Raw genomic sequence first — 14,962 nt, forward strand, 5'->3', positions numbered from 1 at the left:
CCCCCAAGAATGCCAGGATAGCACTCTCTCCCCAGAAATGTGCTAGTTCATTGCCTAGGACTTCCAATTGGGAAAAAGACCAAGGCAATACCTGCAAACTGCACACCACAATAAATTCTGCTTTGCGCCCTCTAGCCTCTGCTCGTGCTATTCCGGGCCTCTGATACTGGCCCCAAATTAAAACTACAAAGACAACTCAACCCTTGTAATATGAGAATACTTATCAAACTTCTTCCTGAGTGCAGCACAAGGGTAAAAAAATAAATAAATGAAAGACCACCCACCAGTTCTGCTCTGTTATTTACTGATGCCTTCTGACTGGCTGCAGACGAGCAAATCATATATAGGAGTCTAGGAATGTTCAACTGTGATTCACACCAGCCCTACCAGTATAAAGCTGTAAGAGTCAAAATCTTAAAATGATAATAAAAAAACCCCTAAACAAACAGAAAACCCTGTATAGCAGCTACCTAATGGCTCCCCAGACTGAGGATGAACTGTTCCTTTCCAAACAAACAATAAAATCTGCACGATCCAGCTTTGGTTGGTGGGCTTAGCGACACAGAAAACACAAAGGGGGCTTTTGTGTGAACTGCTGTTTCTGGGTGCATTTTACAGCAGCAGCCAGGCTAGCTGCTCTTCTCTCGTCTCCCCTATTCACACGGGCAAAGGATGGTAATTAAAATCAGCCCAGGGACCAGGCAGGAAGGCTCACTCAGGGCCACTGTAATTAACCTCTGGAAGGTAAGACTGCACAAATGACACTGTGGGGACACAGAGCAGGAGCAAGTGCCACAGCCTTCCTTCAGATGCTCCTCAAAACAAAAAGACAACCCAACATCATCCTTTTCTTTCTGCACAGTGGTTCCAGGGAAAAATAAAGGTCCTGAATTCTACAAAAGTGGCAGTTCGCTCTAGGACTGAGCCTGAAAGAAAAATGGCAATAGAAATTTTCATCAAACTCAGTCACAAATAGCCCTGCTGGACTCCAGCCTCACGCTCTGTAGCAGACAGTCCTTCATATCCAGTGGGTTCGCAGCCTTTCCATTCAACCGAATGCCAGCAGCAAGCATGGCACATGGGAAATTTCCAGTGTCAAGGACCTTGAGAGAGACAGAGTGAGGAGAGGGTGGGTGGAGCACCGATGGGGTGTCAGAACCATTTGAGGCCTGCCCCAGTCCCAACCATTTCTGATTCAGTGGGTTTGGGATGGGGCCGGAATATAGCCTAACACACACCCCGGTGCTTCTAATACAAGGGACTACAGCCTTTTCTGATAAACTGTTAAACTGCATCAAAACCAGTATTTACTAACATTCTTAGCAGAAAGAAAAGACCAGACAACAGAAAACAGAGAGGAAGGAAAATTAACTCCATCCTAGAGGAGGGAGACAGCTTGATGGTAGACAGAGCCCCACAGGTGTCAGGGTAAGAGGCTGGACTAGACTCCCTCCTCCACTTGCCGGCTGTGCTGCCTTTCCAGTCTTGGAGGCCTCTACGATCACTGGTGAAAGAGGGAAGCTGGTGTGGCGGGGATCTGAACACACGGGCTCTCATTTCTGCTGTACAGGGCCTGGCTGAATGACCCACTGGATGGCTGCCCTTCTGTATCTGGGTTTCCTCACATGTAAAGGGAGGCGAGGAGAATAGACTGGTTTAACTCACGTATAGACTTTTGACTGGCTGCTGCCTAGAAGACTGTAAAGCCTCACCCAGGCTCCACAAAAAAGACACACAGAAATCCACTGGTCCTGTCTCTACAAGGAGGGGCTGCAACTCTGGCTGGATGAGTTAGAAGGTTTGTTCTTGCTTTTAACATTCTCCGATTCCCTATCTATAAAATAATAATGGTATCTGTCCTCACTGGTGCTGGCAGAGGAGAGAAGAAACATTTGTGAAAAGACCAGCAGCACCACAGTTGGAGACAGAAGAACAGGAACATGGAGTCAAAAAGAATACAGGTTCAAATCCCAGCTGCGTGACCACGGGCAAGCTATTTTGCCTCTCTAAGCCTCAGTGTCACAGCTGGAAATGGGAATAGTAGCAGTAATACCCATCTAAGAGGATATGGTGAAGATCACATAAAGTGGAAAAAAAAATGAGAAAAGGCCTGCCTACAGCAGATATTTAATAAATGCTAGGCCTCTATAACCCCTCCTTAACACAGTTCCAGAGTATCATGTACCCCACAACCCCACAAGTTGCATTTCTACCTTCTATTCTCCTCATTCAATGTAGCCTTGCCACAGAGCTCACACCCACCTGGTACACTCAGAGAAAATGGTGATGATGTTAACACGTACACACACCCGCAAAACCCCCGCTGGATGTGCAACTTACCAGAGCATCAATGAGTACTTCCGCTCCCTCTTCACTCTCATGGAGGGTGTCTATATCTGTTAATTCCTGAAGCAAATCAACCACAGCTATGGACACATGTGAAAAGTGTTAAGGGCATCACGTACATACTGAAACCTTACTGACATTTTATTAAAATCTTTGGTTCCTTTCTGTTTCCCTATCAATCATTTTATTACCGTTCACCTTTAATACACTGTGGTTTTATTAACATCTCTTCAATGAGGTTCTACTCATGGTGGGTGTTCAGTAAATGTTGTTAACTGACTCAGTCTTTTTCCTTATGCTGTCTTCCTGGTCACTTACTCCATAGGTTCACTACATTTTCATAAATTTCAAAATTTCAAATAAATTGCTCAGGAGGTTGCTTTTCCAGTGAGAAGTAGGCCAACACCCTTAACCCTATCTCACGATTTAAATTCTTGGAACTCAGTATAATCTGAACTACCCTGTACAGTTCACCTTCGAAGGCAGTAATGATTTCTGAGATGAGATGGCTGGTGTTCACCTAGAGGTCGGCAGAGAGCGGGGCAGGACAAAATCAGTTTCAGATGTAGAGGGAAGGCTTTATACTGGACTGTGCTAGACCTCCCCCTCCCCTCAAACACTGAGCTACTATGGACATAAAAGGAAGAACAACAAGATAAACACAAGACAAAAATAGAGGAAGATATATATGAAAGAAAGAAAACAAGAAAGAGAGAAAAAAGGAGTTATGTTTGGAAACTAGAAGGCAGAACGAAACCGCTTTCCCTCCTCACCTTGGAAACACATTCTCTTTTTTCTCTCACTCTTACACACACACACACACACACACACACACACACACACACACACACACACACACCCCATGCTCTGCCAACCTGCATTTCTGAATGTCTACGATGGAGAAAGCACTGTGCTGGTGACAAAAGCAAATCCACTATTCATTCTGGGCCTCCGTTTCCTCATCTACAAAACGAGGACGTTCAATAATCAGAGACATTTAAAAAATTATGCACCACAGGCAACTGCCAACATGTAACAAATGAGGAATACAGATGTCCTGCAAAGGGGGCGATCAAACTGAACTCAGAAATCAGCCATGATCTGCTAGAGAAAAACTGGTCAGAAAACAGGCAACTAAAAAGGATGAGGGCAGAAGGGCGAGAAAGCCAAGCCATGGGAAGAAGAGGAAGGAGACTGGAAGGCACAAAGGCACATGAAGAGGACACAGAGGATCAGGGAAGGGAGGGAAGGACAGAAGAAAGGGGAGAATAGGGAGAAAATTACAATTAGAGCTCTATGAGGAAAACAATATTTCGAAAGAATAACCTAACAGCTGTGTACGGACTTGCACTCAAGCAGAGTGCCAGGGCAGGACTGGGCACATGGGAGGCAGGATGAGCAGGTAGTTGAAGGGGCTGGGCTGGGCGGGAAGCCAGGTCTGGAGGAAAAGATACCACATACAAGAGTCCAGAGTGAGACAAGGTCAGAATCAGGGCAGTTTCCCCAGAACTGGAAAGAAAAAAGTAAAAGGAAAGATAAAGGACATAATAACAGGAATGATAGGGCTTGCTAACAACCAGCTAATGTTCCAGGTATTTTATGAACATCTTTTGCCAAAAGAAATGCTATTGGAGGGTTGGTTTATTCATTTATAACTGACTGGCTGATCATCATGCACAAGTAACTAAGCTATCAGTGTCATCTTCTTTCATTCTTTAAAGTGTTATGTACCCAAAACACTGGAGTGCTATAAAACTGAATATGTAAAAGAGCTGAAAGGTCTTTGGACAAAACTCCTTTATGTGCAGTGTCTAGTCTTCATTAACCAGAAAGTGGTTGACACAAAAGACCACGTAACATACTTGACATACAGTAAACTAAAACACAGTTGTTTGAATTAATTTTAAAAAACAAAAACTGGCTCCCAAATTAACCCCTAGAAACTCCAGAGCCACCCCTGACTAGTAGGAATTAGTAGGACTGCAGTGGTCACCATTGTAATAACATGTCTAAAAGTCATCATTACACCAAGTGCTGAGCTACCAAATTCTCACAAGGGCATTATAAGATTTTACAGGTCAGAAAGCTAAAAGCTCAAAGCGGTTAAGTAACTCACCTAAAGGCGCTGCAATAGTAAGGGGGAATGTTTGGTCCATCTGATTCCAAAAATGATAATTTTGCCACTATACTCCAGATTAATGCACAGGGAAATACAAACCAGCTTTAAACAGGGCTAGGTTCCAGGAAGTTCTAGCCAATGACCCCATTGTAATTACAAAGATCTGTCACATATTTCCACCAAAACTTATTAGAAGTTTCAGGAACAAACAAGATGCTGAAAACTCCTCCTCATCCTCCTCATCTAAGAAACTCCCAAATATATTCTCTTGAAAAGTTCTTACATGTACATCATAAAAATCTTACCTATTCACATGCTTATTTAATGTATATATGACATTTCATCTATGTATCCATCCATCCATCCATCCATCCATCGACCCACTGTGGAGCCAGATGTCTACAGGACAAGAATACGAATCAGGCACGTAATAAGCACTATCATTACCTCCCTTGAACAGTGCCACACAGAACTAAGTATTTATTAACTCATCTGTTCATTAAACAACAGCCTCAAAGAGTGCCTGGGTGGCACAGCTGGCTAAGCATTTGCCTTCAGCTCAGGTCATGATACCAGGGTCCTGGGATCAAGCCCCACAACAGGCTCCTTGCTCAGCGGGAAGCCTGCTTCTCCCTCGCCTGCCGTTCCCCCTGCTGTGCTTGTTCTCTGTCTTGCTCGCTCACTCGCTCTGTGTGTCAAATAAATAAATAAAATTTAAACACACACACACACACACACACACACACAAACAGCCTCAAAACACAGATGGGGTATATTTGAAAGAACAATAGATGAAGAGTCAGAGCAAACATGAGGACAGGAGTCATGTCGTATTCATCTCTGCTTCCTATCTTTAGTGAACTGACCTATCCCCAAATTATCACTAGCCATGTAATCCTGTCCAAGCCCCTTTATCTCCTTATAGCTTAGTCTCCTCGCCTGTAAAATGGTGGCAATAGTTTCTGCCCAGCCCATCTCGCTGAGTAGCTAAAAGGAATAAATAAGGTCACATATGTCGAAAGCCAAGCAAATCAAAGTACTAAGAAAATATGAAAACGTTTTATAATAAAGATTGTTAGTTAGGTCTTCCCACAGAATGGCCAAGGCCCTCCCTGTTGCCTTCACTTTTTCCTGAAGCCTCTAAAATCTAAAATGTAAGCTAACAGCAGCATGGTCTCCCTTTCTGGGTCACAATGGGTTAGAAGATCTAATTTTATTTTTTGGCTATGCTACAGACATTCAGATTGATCAAGTCCTTTTCCAGCCTCTAAGGTCTATGGGCCGGGTATCATATATTTCTTTCACTAGTCTTATGCCATGCTCACAGATGTGTCACATTAAAAGGAAAATAATTTTTTTAAAAGGAAAATAATTGACAATGGTAGTGGTTTTATGTAGGACAGGATAAATGTCTAACTTTTTACCAAGGAAAATCACTTTTAGAAATGTTCCAGTGGTTATCTCCTTGCCTACCCTCCTGCCTCAGTTGAGAAGTCAAACATGAAAGGAGGTATCAGCTATTGGGTCTGGTAAACATCTCAATTCTACTGCTAGCTGATTTTACATAAATTCCTAACTTTCACCAAATAACATTTCAGCAAGGCAGTAATGAGTCCATATTGTAATCAGCAACTCCTGGGTAATATAATATTACCCAGAAGACAGAGGTCATTTGAAGACCGGAAAGAGGAATGAGAACCCAAACTAAAGATAGACAAAGGGACTCTCTATCTTGATGAGAAAATTCAGCATGGTCTGCCGCCCATCCAACATTTCTTCACAAGCAGACTCTGGGCATGGGTGATAGGTTTTTCCACTGTAGTTACAATTTCATTTCACAAGGTAAAAGGCTCTCCCGTCCAAGTATAATAGGAAAACAGAGAGCCTGTCTCTCTGTGAATTACTAAAACACAGTTTTTGATAGCCTATTTTGTCATGTCGAGTAGAAAGGCCACCCCGCACACTCCCTCTGTACCTGTCCACTACTGGGGCAATAAGCTAGTGTAATAGGAGGTGAAGGAGAAAAGACCAGCTGGGCACAAAATGGTCCATAATACAAAGGCTTTTGGAAAAAGAGGTAGTATTTACTTCCACTTTTTGGTTTATACATTTGCTTTTGGGTATGATCCATGTAGAGTTTTGGTACAGAAACTGAATGTTAATCTCATTAATCTCCAATTAGATGTGTCTGTAAGGAACAAAGTTACTTAAAAAAAAAAAAAATAAGAATAAGATGTAGTAAGCAGATGGTTTTTTTTGAAAAAGTCATTTTGGGGGCACCTGGGTGGCTCAGTGGGTTAAGCCTCTGCCTTCTGCTCAGGTCATGATTCCAGGGTTCTGGGATTAAGCCCCTCATCAGGCTCTCTGCTCAGCAGAGAGCCTGCTTCCCGCCCCGCCGCCCCCCCGCCTGCCTCTCTGCCTACTTGTGATCTCTGTCTGTTAAATAAATAAAAAAATAAAATCTTTTAAAAAATAAAAAATAAAAATAAATAAATAAGTCCTCTCAAAAAGAATTCCTTAAGAAAAATAAACCAGTCTAGATTCAGGGACTACAACTAATTTAATGGAACAAATGTCGGTTTAAAAACAAACAAAAAAACCAAACTTTTTTCTTTTACTTCTAGATTAGGACAATGATTAGAAAAGGCTCAGTTAATGTAGATCAATTTCAAAACACAGACACAATGGTCTTTTCCTCCTTTTAAAACAGTTGGCACAGAGCTACCTAGAATAAACCTGGACTCTTAATTTTCTCCCACTCCTAGATCAAACTAAGATGAGGGAGAAAATACACTCATTCAAGATTCATTAAGTACCTACAAATGCTAATGGGCACTATTATGCCACAGGGGAGATGTCCAAAGCACATTATAATCACCCTAACCTTCTAGGGGCATGGCATTCACCTAAAATTCATAAACAAGAACAAAAGCTACATTAAGAGGTCCTTTTCCTAGACTGACATTTGGCTCTTTTTACCTGATCTGACTTTCTCCAGAGCGAATCTAAAAGGCTCCAGAAAAATGGGTGATTTATCTGTACAGATTATCAGACATGTCAGACTACTGATGAGAAAAAGAAGTACCTTCTCTGCAATATAGTTTTGATTCTGGAAATGTCAAGATGAGAACAGCTCCCAGCAAAGTAATAGCTCAAGATTCACAAGTCTTGTTAGACAGTGTTTGCAGGAAAGCACTGGAGCAATAGCCAACTCCCTCCCAGTCCAATTAGAAGAAAGCCCTTAAGAGGCTCAAACCCTTCCCAGCCCTATTCCTGCTCATTAACACTGGGGCTCTAATACATGGCACCCCTGACTATTGTACACACCCTGTGGGACACTATGGTGTGTTGCAGTCAGTTTGTTTCCCTTCAGCTTTCTCAGACCCAAACTGCTCAAATTCAATTGATCCCTGCTGGTCTAAAAAAAAAAGTTTGCCTGCTCTTTATTTTCCAACCCCCACAGTAATTCTTCACAAAATCCAAAAGGACAACTTTGCAGGTCCTCCTGGCTTTCTACAGTCAAAGAAAACTAGGCAGTAGTATAGAAAAGAACAGAGCTAACAACCATTCCCTGAAATTATCCCAGACCAAAAAAAAAAAAGCTGTCCCATCAACACCAATGATCTCCTATGTAACTAACAAATTTCTCCCTTCCCGCATTATTAGTATGCAACGCATTGTAATAATGCCTTAGGTCAACATTACGATGAGACCTCATTTTTCTGAGTCACAAACAGGTAGAGACAAAGCAGTCTTTGAACAAATGGGGATACTCAATAAACCCCAATTTCTTTCTTTTCTTTTCTTTTCTTTTTTTTTTTTTTTTTAATAGAGCACTTAGCTGGAAAGCAGTAGTCTTGGTGTTTTATTTTTGTTTTTGTTTTGTTTGTTTTTAATAAAGTCCTGAGCCTGATATACTGGTTAGTTTGTAGTGACCACATGAGCACGTCAGCTTCTAGCATGTAAGGAATGGCAATTTCCACTGCCAAGGTACAGACCATGAAAATAAACTAGAAACACACTCTAATCTCCACATCTGTCAAAAGCTTACCCATCTCCAATGCCCAATTCCCTTATCACCCCCAAGCCAGAAATGACTCACACCTCAGAACTCCAAAGGCATTTCGTGAGCGTAATACTCCAAGGGCACTTACCACACACAGTAAGTAACTTGTAAGTGAGTGAGTGTTTTTTACTCTACTGGAGTTATCATTTCTTGTTTCCCCAACAGGACCCAACAGGGCTTATCACAAAAAGGAGGAAGCCCATAAATGCCATGATCTACCACAAAGACTTTAGAAAGGATTCCACTCACTCAAATTGAGAATGCAGCTAATGACATACAAAGATAGGATGTTTTTGGATTTGGTGCTGTGGTGATTTATTTTTTGGTTGGTGGTAAAAGGGGTGATGAGTCACCATCTGGGGTTTTATCTTCCCCTTGTTTTATTCCTCCTTGTTCCTTTGGGCAAAATGAGTAAATATGGCTTAAAATGGGCCACAAAAACTGTTTGTTTAGCAGTACCTTAAGAAAATATCTTTAAACGTACCTTTGATTTTATGTTTCTGTAGAAACACTCCAAAAGGTTCACAAAAAAGGGCTCTAAACACATTTAAATGACTACTTCAAAGGAAAAATGGTTTTAAAAAACAGTATTTCTAAAAGGCAGCAGCTGTTGGATCATACCGTGTGTTTCCTTCTAGCACATTCGGAGCGACTCTTCAATACCGTGTGAGGGGTAAGCCCCTCCCTCTCTGCCCCTCACCCCCAGAGGTGCTCTTCACAGACCAGAATTCCACTCTGTAGCCAGCCGATGGCTGGGCTCCAGCCTCTCAAGGGGGGAGACAAGGCACAGAAGCGCTGACAGGCCCTCACGAGCAGCAGTGATGCAGAGCGCCGGAATAAACTCTGAAGCTGCTTCTCACGGTTGAAAGGACAAGGCACAAGCTGTTTTTTCGCATCCTCTGCCTCTTAAGGTTACAAGAACCAGACTCTGATCCAATTAAAATCCCTACAGTTGATGTTTTCTCAGAGAAGGACAAAGCAAAGATGACCTGGGCTTGTCGGGAGCACAACCAGCCACATAAGGTGTTGGTTGATAAATGAAGAGTTAAAAAAGATGAAAAAATTTAAGTCATGATTGCCATGAAATTATTTATTCATGGTAAGGTGTTTCGGGCAGTTACAGCTGTACAACAGTAAATTGTTAACAAGCATCTCCCGAAGAAAAATCTCCATTATAGATCACAGATAAGACAAGATGCAGAGTACACTGCTACTGGGAGATCAGTGCCCCGGAATGGGAGAGGATGTGTCAGATGCAAGTCAAGAGGGCCTACCCTATCCTGAAACCACTTTCAAGAAAAACTGTACTTTGAGGAGGATGACATTTACCCTAATTGCTGCATCTAATTAAAATTAGGTAATTAAAAAAATTTCAAATGCACTTTAAATTTGATGTAGGGCATAATTAAAAATCAGATTTTTAAAAAATATCATTAGGGCAGTAAGGTGAAGGTTGGCATACGGGGGGGGGGGGGAACAAAACGCAGTTTAGCTCTCAGAAAACAGGAGGGAAATGGCAGTCTGTCAAAGTTATTATAGGGGGACTTGTTTTTTTCCTTTTTAAAGACCAGAACTTAACAACTTGGAACATCTGTGCCCTTGCCTTTCCCAAGTATGCTGATGTCGAGCAGCACTTCTCGTGTCAGTCTCCTCCCCAGCAGGAACCAGGCTGGTGAATCAGCAAAATGTCAGGATCTTCGGGAAGCTGCCACTATTACTTTGAGTTAGCAGGAACAGAAAAAGAACAAGAGATGTGTTTCCAGAAACAAACTTGGTGATTCCTGTGTGAATACACAAGGTAGCAGATGACACTATGCAACTCTTTCAGGGATGTAATAAGTCCTGCAGGGGGAGGGTTTAGGACGCATTTGAAACAAGGCCAGCCTGGAAATTGGGGGCCCAGAGGGCCAGACTCAACCTCAACAGTTAGCTGTCCACTATTTGGACCTCTGATTTGTCACTAAATAAATAAATAAGGCAATGGGCTAAATCATGTGTCAGGTCTGCTTAGATTCTGAAAATCTATCATTCTGTAGGTGAATTAAAAGGTGAAGTCACAACTAAGAACTCTTTCTACCTTACTAACTCTGTGAGGACTAGTCAGTACCTTGAATAGGGCTGATTATATAGCAGATATTCAAATATATATTTACTAACTGATGCTGCTTGAACATCCAGTCTAGTCCATGGTTCCTCGGGGTCTAGTACAGTGCCTGGTACATAATAAGCACTCAAAGCACATCTACTGCATGAGTTCATGAGACCCTATATTAAACTGATCCAGAAACAAGCTGATCCACCAGGGTTCTCGTACAACCCAGAACCCAGCAGTAAACCCCAAGGAACACAGCAACCTGGGGACAGACAGAGTGATTTTTAATGCTATCTAACCTTACAAGTCTCAGAAATGGCTTAAGATCACCCCTCAAGAAGCCTGCATTAAAATTATTCACTGATTTATTTCTATGAGAATTATCAGGCAGGAAAGAACCTAGTCAGACATGCTCTCAGGAGAGAGATTACCAGGAAGATGAAAATAACATGAAGCAGCAGCAGATTCCCCGTGAATATCACTCAGGAAGACTAACTACATTTGTCTCCTACCTTCGGAAATCTGGATTCAAACAGAACCATTGGAAGAGAATTCGCTTTAATGAACATATCCCCGACCACAGGCATATCAAAACCCGTTTGCAGGAAGCTGCTGCACATCTGAGAGCAAAGACAAAGTATAAAATGGTTTTGGAAGTCATGGTTCAGATTCAGCTAAAAGTAACATCTACTAAGTGCCTACTGTGTATCAGAAATCGCTTGGCCCTCACATGGTCTCCTTTAATATTCCATAACAATGAAAGGCAAAAGTTATTGACTCTATTTCTGCAGAGGAAAATACTGAGGACTGGAGGGCCATCAAATTTCACACAAGAAAGTAAGCTGGGATCAGTAAGTAAGCTAGATCATCTGTTTAGGTCTAATGCTCATTCGACAAATATTACGTGTTTCTGTGCACTGAGGCTTTTTTAAGGAATAGGGAATGTAGCGCTGGACAAAAGAAATTAAAATCCCCGTCTTCCTGGACATTCCAGTGTGCTTTCTACCACGGTTCACTGCCTCCTCTTGTCTCAACTCCACTGGGCCATCTGTTAGCAGAATGATGTCTAGATCAACAGATTCAAATCCTATCTGGCCATGCCGCTATAATGGACCTGGAAAATCAAGACCCTGAGAAATTAACGTTATTAAGGTATGAACAGATACATCACAATGAATTCCAGCACTAATAAGAGAAAATAGGACAATTAAGGATTGCCCCAGATTTATTCACAGATAAAAACAGATTTTCAAATGAGTAAAGAGCAGCGTGTGTTTCAAGATGGGAGATAATTAGAATGAAAATAGAACACCAGACGTGACAGCAGACATCAGCAGAGACAGACAGAAGAGAGTAAACAGTGTTCCCTCACCCTGTCAGCCTTCCTACTGAGAACAGATCTGCAAGGATATCTGTATTATCGTGTCCAAGTAACCCAAGGAGAGACTGCACAGCGTTCAACTCCACCAGAAGGTGGTACAGGTCTGGCATGGTGGCCACCACGTGCATCTCCTGAATGATGTCATTTAGGTCCAGCTCAGATTCCATAAACCTAGGAGGGGAAAACAAGACAGCATCAGTGAAAGGAAAGGGGTACCATCAGCACTGAGGAGCAAACAGCAACATAATCCAGACAGGGAAACAATCTGTCAAAGTGTCTGCAACAGACCAACCAGGAAGTACACTCATCCAAACATCATACTGTCACACAATTTCCTTGAGAAATCGATTTCCTCATTACAAAAATCAATCTTGGATTCAGATCTCATTACTGGGTTCTCCTTACTCTTGCAGTCACAAGTTGCCTTTTAGAGGCTCCTGAAACATTTTGTAGCATTAAATGATCTGCCCACCAGTCCTGTGGATTAGCTACCATGACCATGGTGTTGCCCTGACATAGTTCTCCCACTAATCCCAAAAGGGTTTCTCTTACCTGCCACTTCGGATCAACAGCCAGTTATCCCCCTTACCCAAAGGAAGATACTGAGATTCTCCTGCCATCCAAAACTACCCTGCCTTCCACCAACCCTCTCCCTTCAGTGAGCTGATTTGGGGACAGATCCCACAGTAAAGCAGCGCTAGTCTCCCTCACCCTGCAATCACCACCACACCTTACGTGGCACGGCAGATACTCCACTCATAGTTCCACACCCGAACCCTTCAACAAACCTGTGCCCAGGCGCTAAGAACAAAACTGTTGTGCATTTACCTCTCCCAGTCCCCTGGTGTTTGACATATCAGAAATGCCCACTAAGCCTTTGATGAATAAGACAGGAAGGTTTGCTCTGAGGAAGAAGTGAGCCAATCCATGTAAAGCAACTGAACAATACCCGACTGAGAGTAACTGAAGGGAAGCAGTGGTGATGTTGCTGTGGTGGTTGTTGTTGTGGTGGTGGTGGTGGTGGTTGCTGAAATAGGCTCCATGCCCGCATGAAGCCCAATGCAGGGCTTGAACTCATGACCCTGAGATCAAGCCCCATGTCAGGCTCTGCATTCAGTGTGGTTCCCCTGAGATTCTTTCCCTCTCCCTCTCTCCCTGCCCCTCCTCCTGCTCACATGCTCACTCACTCTGTAATACATAAATAAATAAGATCTTAAAAACAAAACAAAACAAAACAAAACAAAAAGACCAAAGCTGAGACCAAGAGTCACACGCTTAACCAACTGAGCCACCGAGGCACCCCAGTGGTGGGTGGTTTAATAGACTCTGAGTCAGACTGCCTGGGTTTGAACCTGACTTTAGCCACTTAATTCATTTCTCTAAGCCTCAGTTTCTCATCTGTAAATAATACCATAAAGTTACCTCCCAGAGCTACTGTAAAGAGTCAATAAATGTATATATAATATATAAAAATTAAGAAAAAGGCCTGGCCTATAAAAAGCTATGTGTTTGCTCTCATTTCTTCTTCTCCCGCCACTACCATTATTATTTTGTCTATCTTTGTTTCTAGAATGTAAGCTTCTTAAAGACAGAGATTATATCTTTTGTCTCTATATATCCACAGCTGCCTGCTTAATCAAATGGCCTCAATTTAATTTTATATCAGGGTGCTTTAATTTAAAAAAAGAAAAGAAACATAAGCAGGGACTCTTGAAGTTACATATGCCTCATTCAGATGCTGAGGGCCTGGGCAAAGACCACCTCTCCAGAAATCTGGATTCTGCAAGGAAAATAATTTAGACTATTTAGTCTATTCTTTAAAACACACAGACAATATCCTTACCATTGTTTTTTCCCCCCTTATTATTTTTAATCGTAACATTTATATATTTTTTATAATTATAAAATACTACTTTTTATAGAAAACTGGGAAAAGACAAACTTCAAAAAAATAAACAGGGGCGCCTGGGTGGCTCAGTTGGTTGAGCAACTGCCTTTGGCTCGGGTCATGATCCCGAGGTCCTAGGATTGAGCCCCACATTGGGCTCCCTGCTCAGTGAGGAGCTTGCTTCTCCTTCTCCCTCTGCTCTTCTGCCTGCTTATGTTCTCTTGCTGTCTCTCAAAACAAAAGCACAAAACAAAACAAAAAAAACCACAGAAATCATCCGTTATCTCAGTGACCAGAAATAACCACTGGTAATATTCTGGTAGATTTAAGTAGTTTTTCTAAACCCCTAACCTCCCCCACCTACCCAAAAAAAAAAAAAAATAAAATAAAATAAAATTAAAAAGGAGCCTACACAGTATACAGTTCTATATTCAATTTTTGCTATTGTTGTTAACATAGACTGACACAATTTCTCTTATCATTAAGCATTCTTCTACAATAGGAAAAGCCAGTGTCGGACGCAGCTGTCATTCCTTCTCCCAAGGCAAAATCCCTCTTTGAACCCAGCGCCCTTCCGTGGTTAGCCCAGACATGACTTCAGAATCCTTCTCAACACGGTGTTTCAAGAAGAAACCACTAATCAGTCCCACAGTGGGTGTAGGAGATTAAGCCCATCTGAAATTTCTATTCTAAATAACACATTTTAAAAAGCTACATGGTATTTCCTTATGTGGATCTATCATAATTTATTTCACCAGTCCCCCCTTTGTCAGACATTCAACTGGTTTCCAATCTTTTCCCTTATAACAAATGACACTAAGATGTATGTATTCATCAGTACCGTGTTAGGATAAATTCCCAGGAAGGTGCCCAGGCAGAAAGAATAAATAACTTAAGAGATTTTGCTATAGCCTGCCAGAAAGGTCCCAGCAGTGTCAGGAGTGCCTATTTCCTCCCAACATTCCTCAAAGCCAGTATTATCTATTTAAAATCTCCTCTGAGAGAAGAAATAGAACATTTTTTATTTTGCATTTCTGATAATATGTTAAAATTCTATTAATGTTTACTAT

At 41.9% G+C, this 14,962-nt stretch overlaps 1 protein-coding gene across 2 annotated transcripts in view; it reads right to left on the reverse strand.

Annotated features, from left to right (window-relative positions):
* The window catches only part of CTNNBL1 (catenin beta like 1), a 163,031-nt gene that overhangs the window by 103,199 nt on the left and 44,870 nt on the right, over positions 1-14,962 (reverse strand). For both annotated transcript variants that reach the window (XM_059133251.1, XM_059133252.1), the window contains 2 exons: positions 12,034-12,175; positions 2,341-2,436 (listed from right to left, as the gene is read on the reverse strand). In XM_059133251.1, coding sequence (XP_058989234.1) covers positions 2,341-2,436; positions 12,034-12,175 — 238 coding nt within the window. The remainder of the gene's footprint in view (positions 1-2,340; positions 2,437-12,033; positions 12,176-14,962) is intronic.

This window comes from Mustela lutreola, chromosome 9, assembly GCF_030435805.1.
Source record: "Mustela lutreola isolate mMusLut2 chromosome 9, mMusLut2.pri, whole genome shotgun sequence".
NCBI lineage: Eukaryota > Metazoa > Chordata > Mammalia > Carnivora > Mustelidae > Mustela > Mustela lutreola.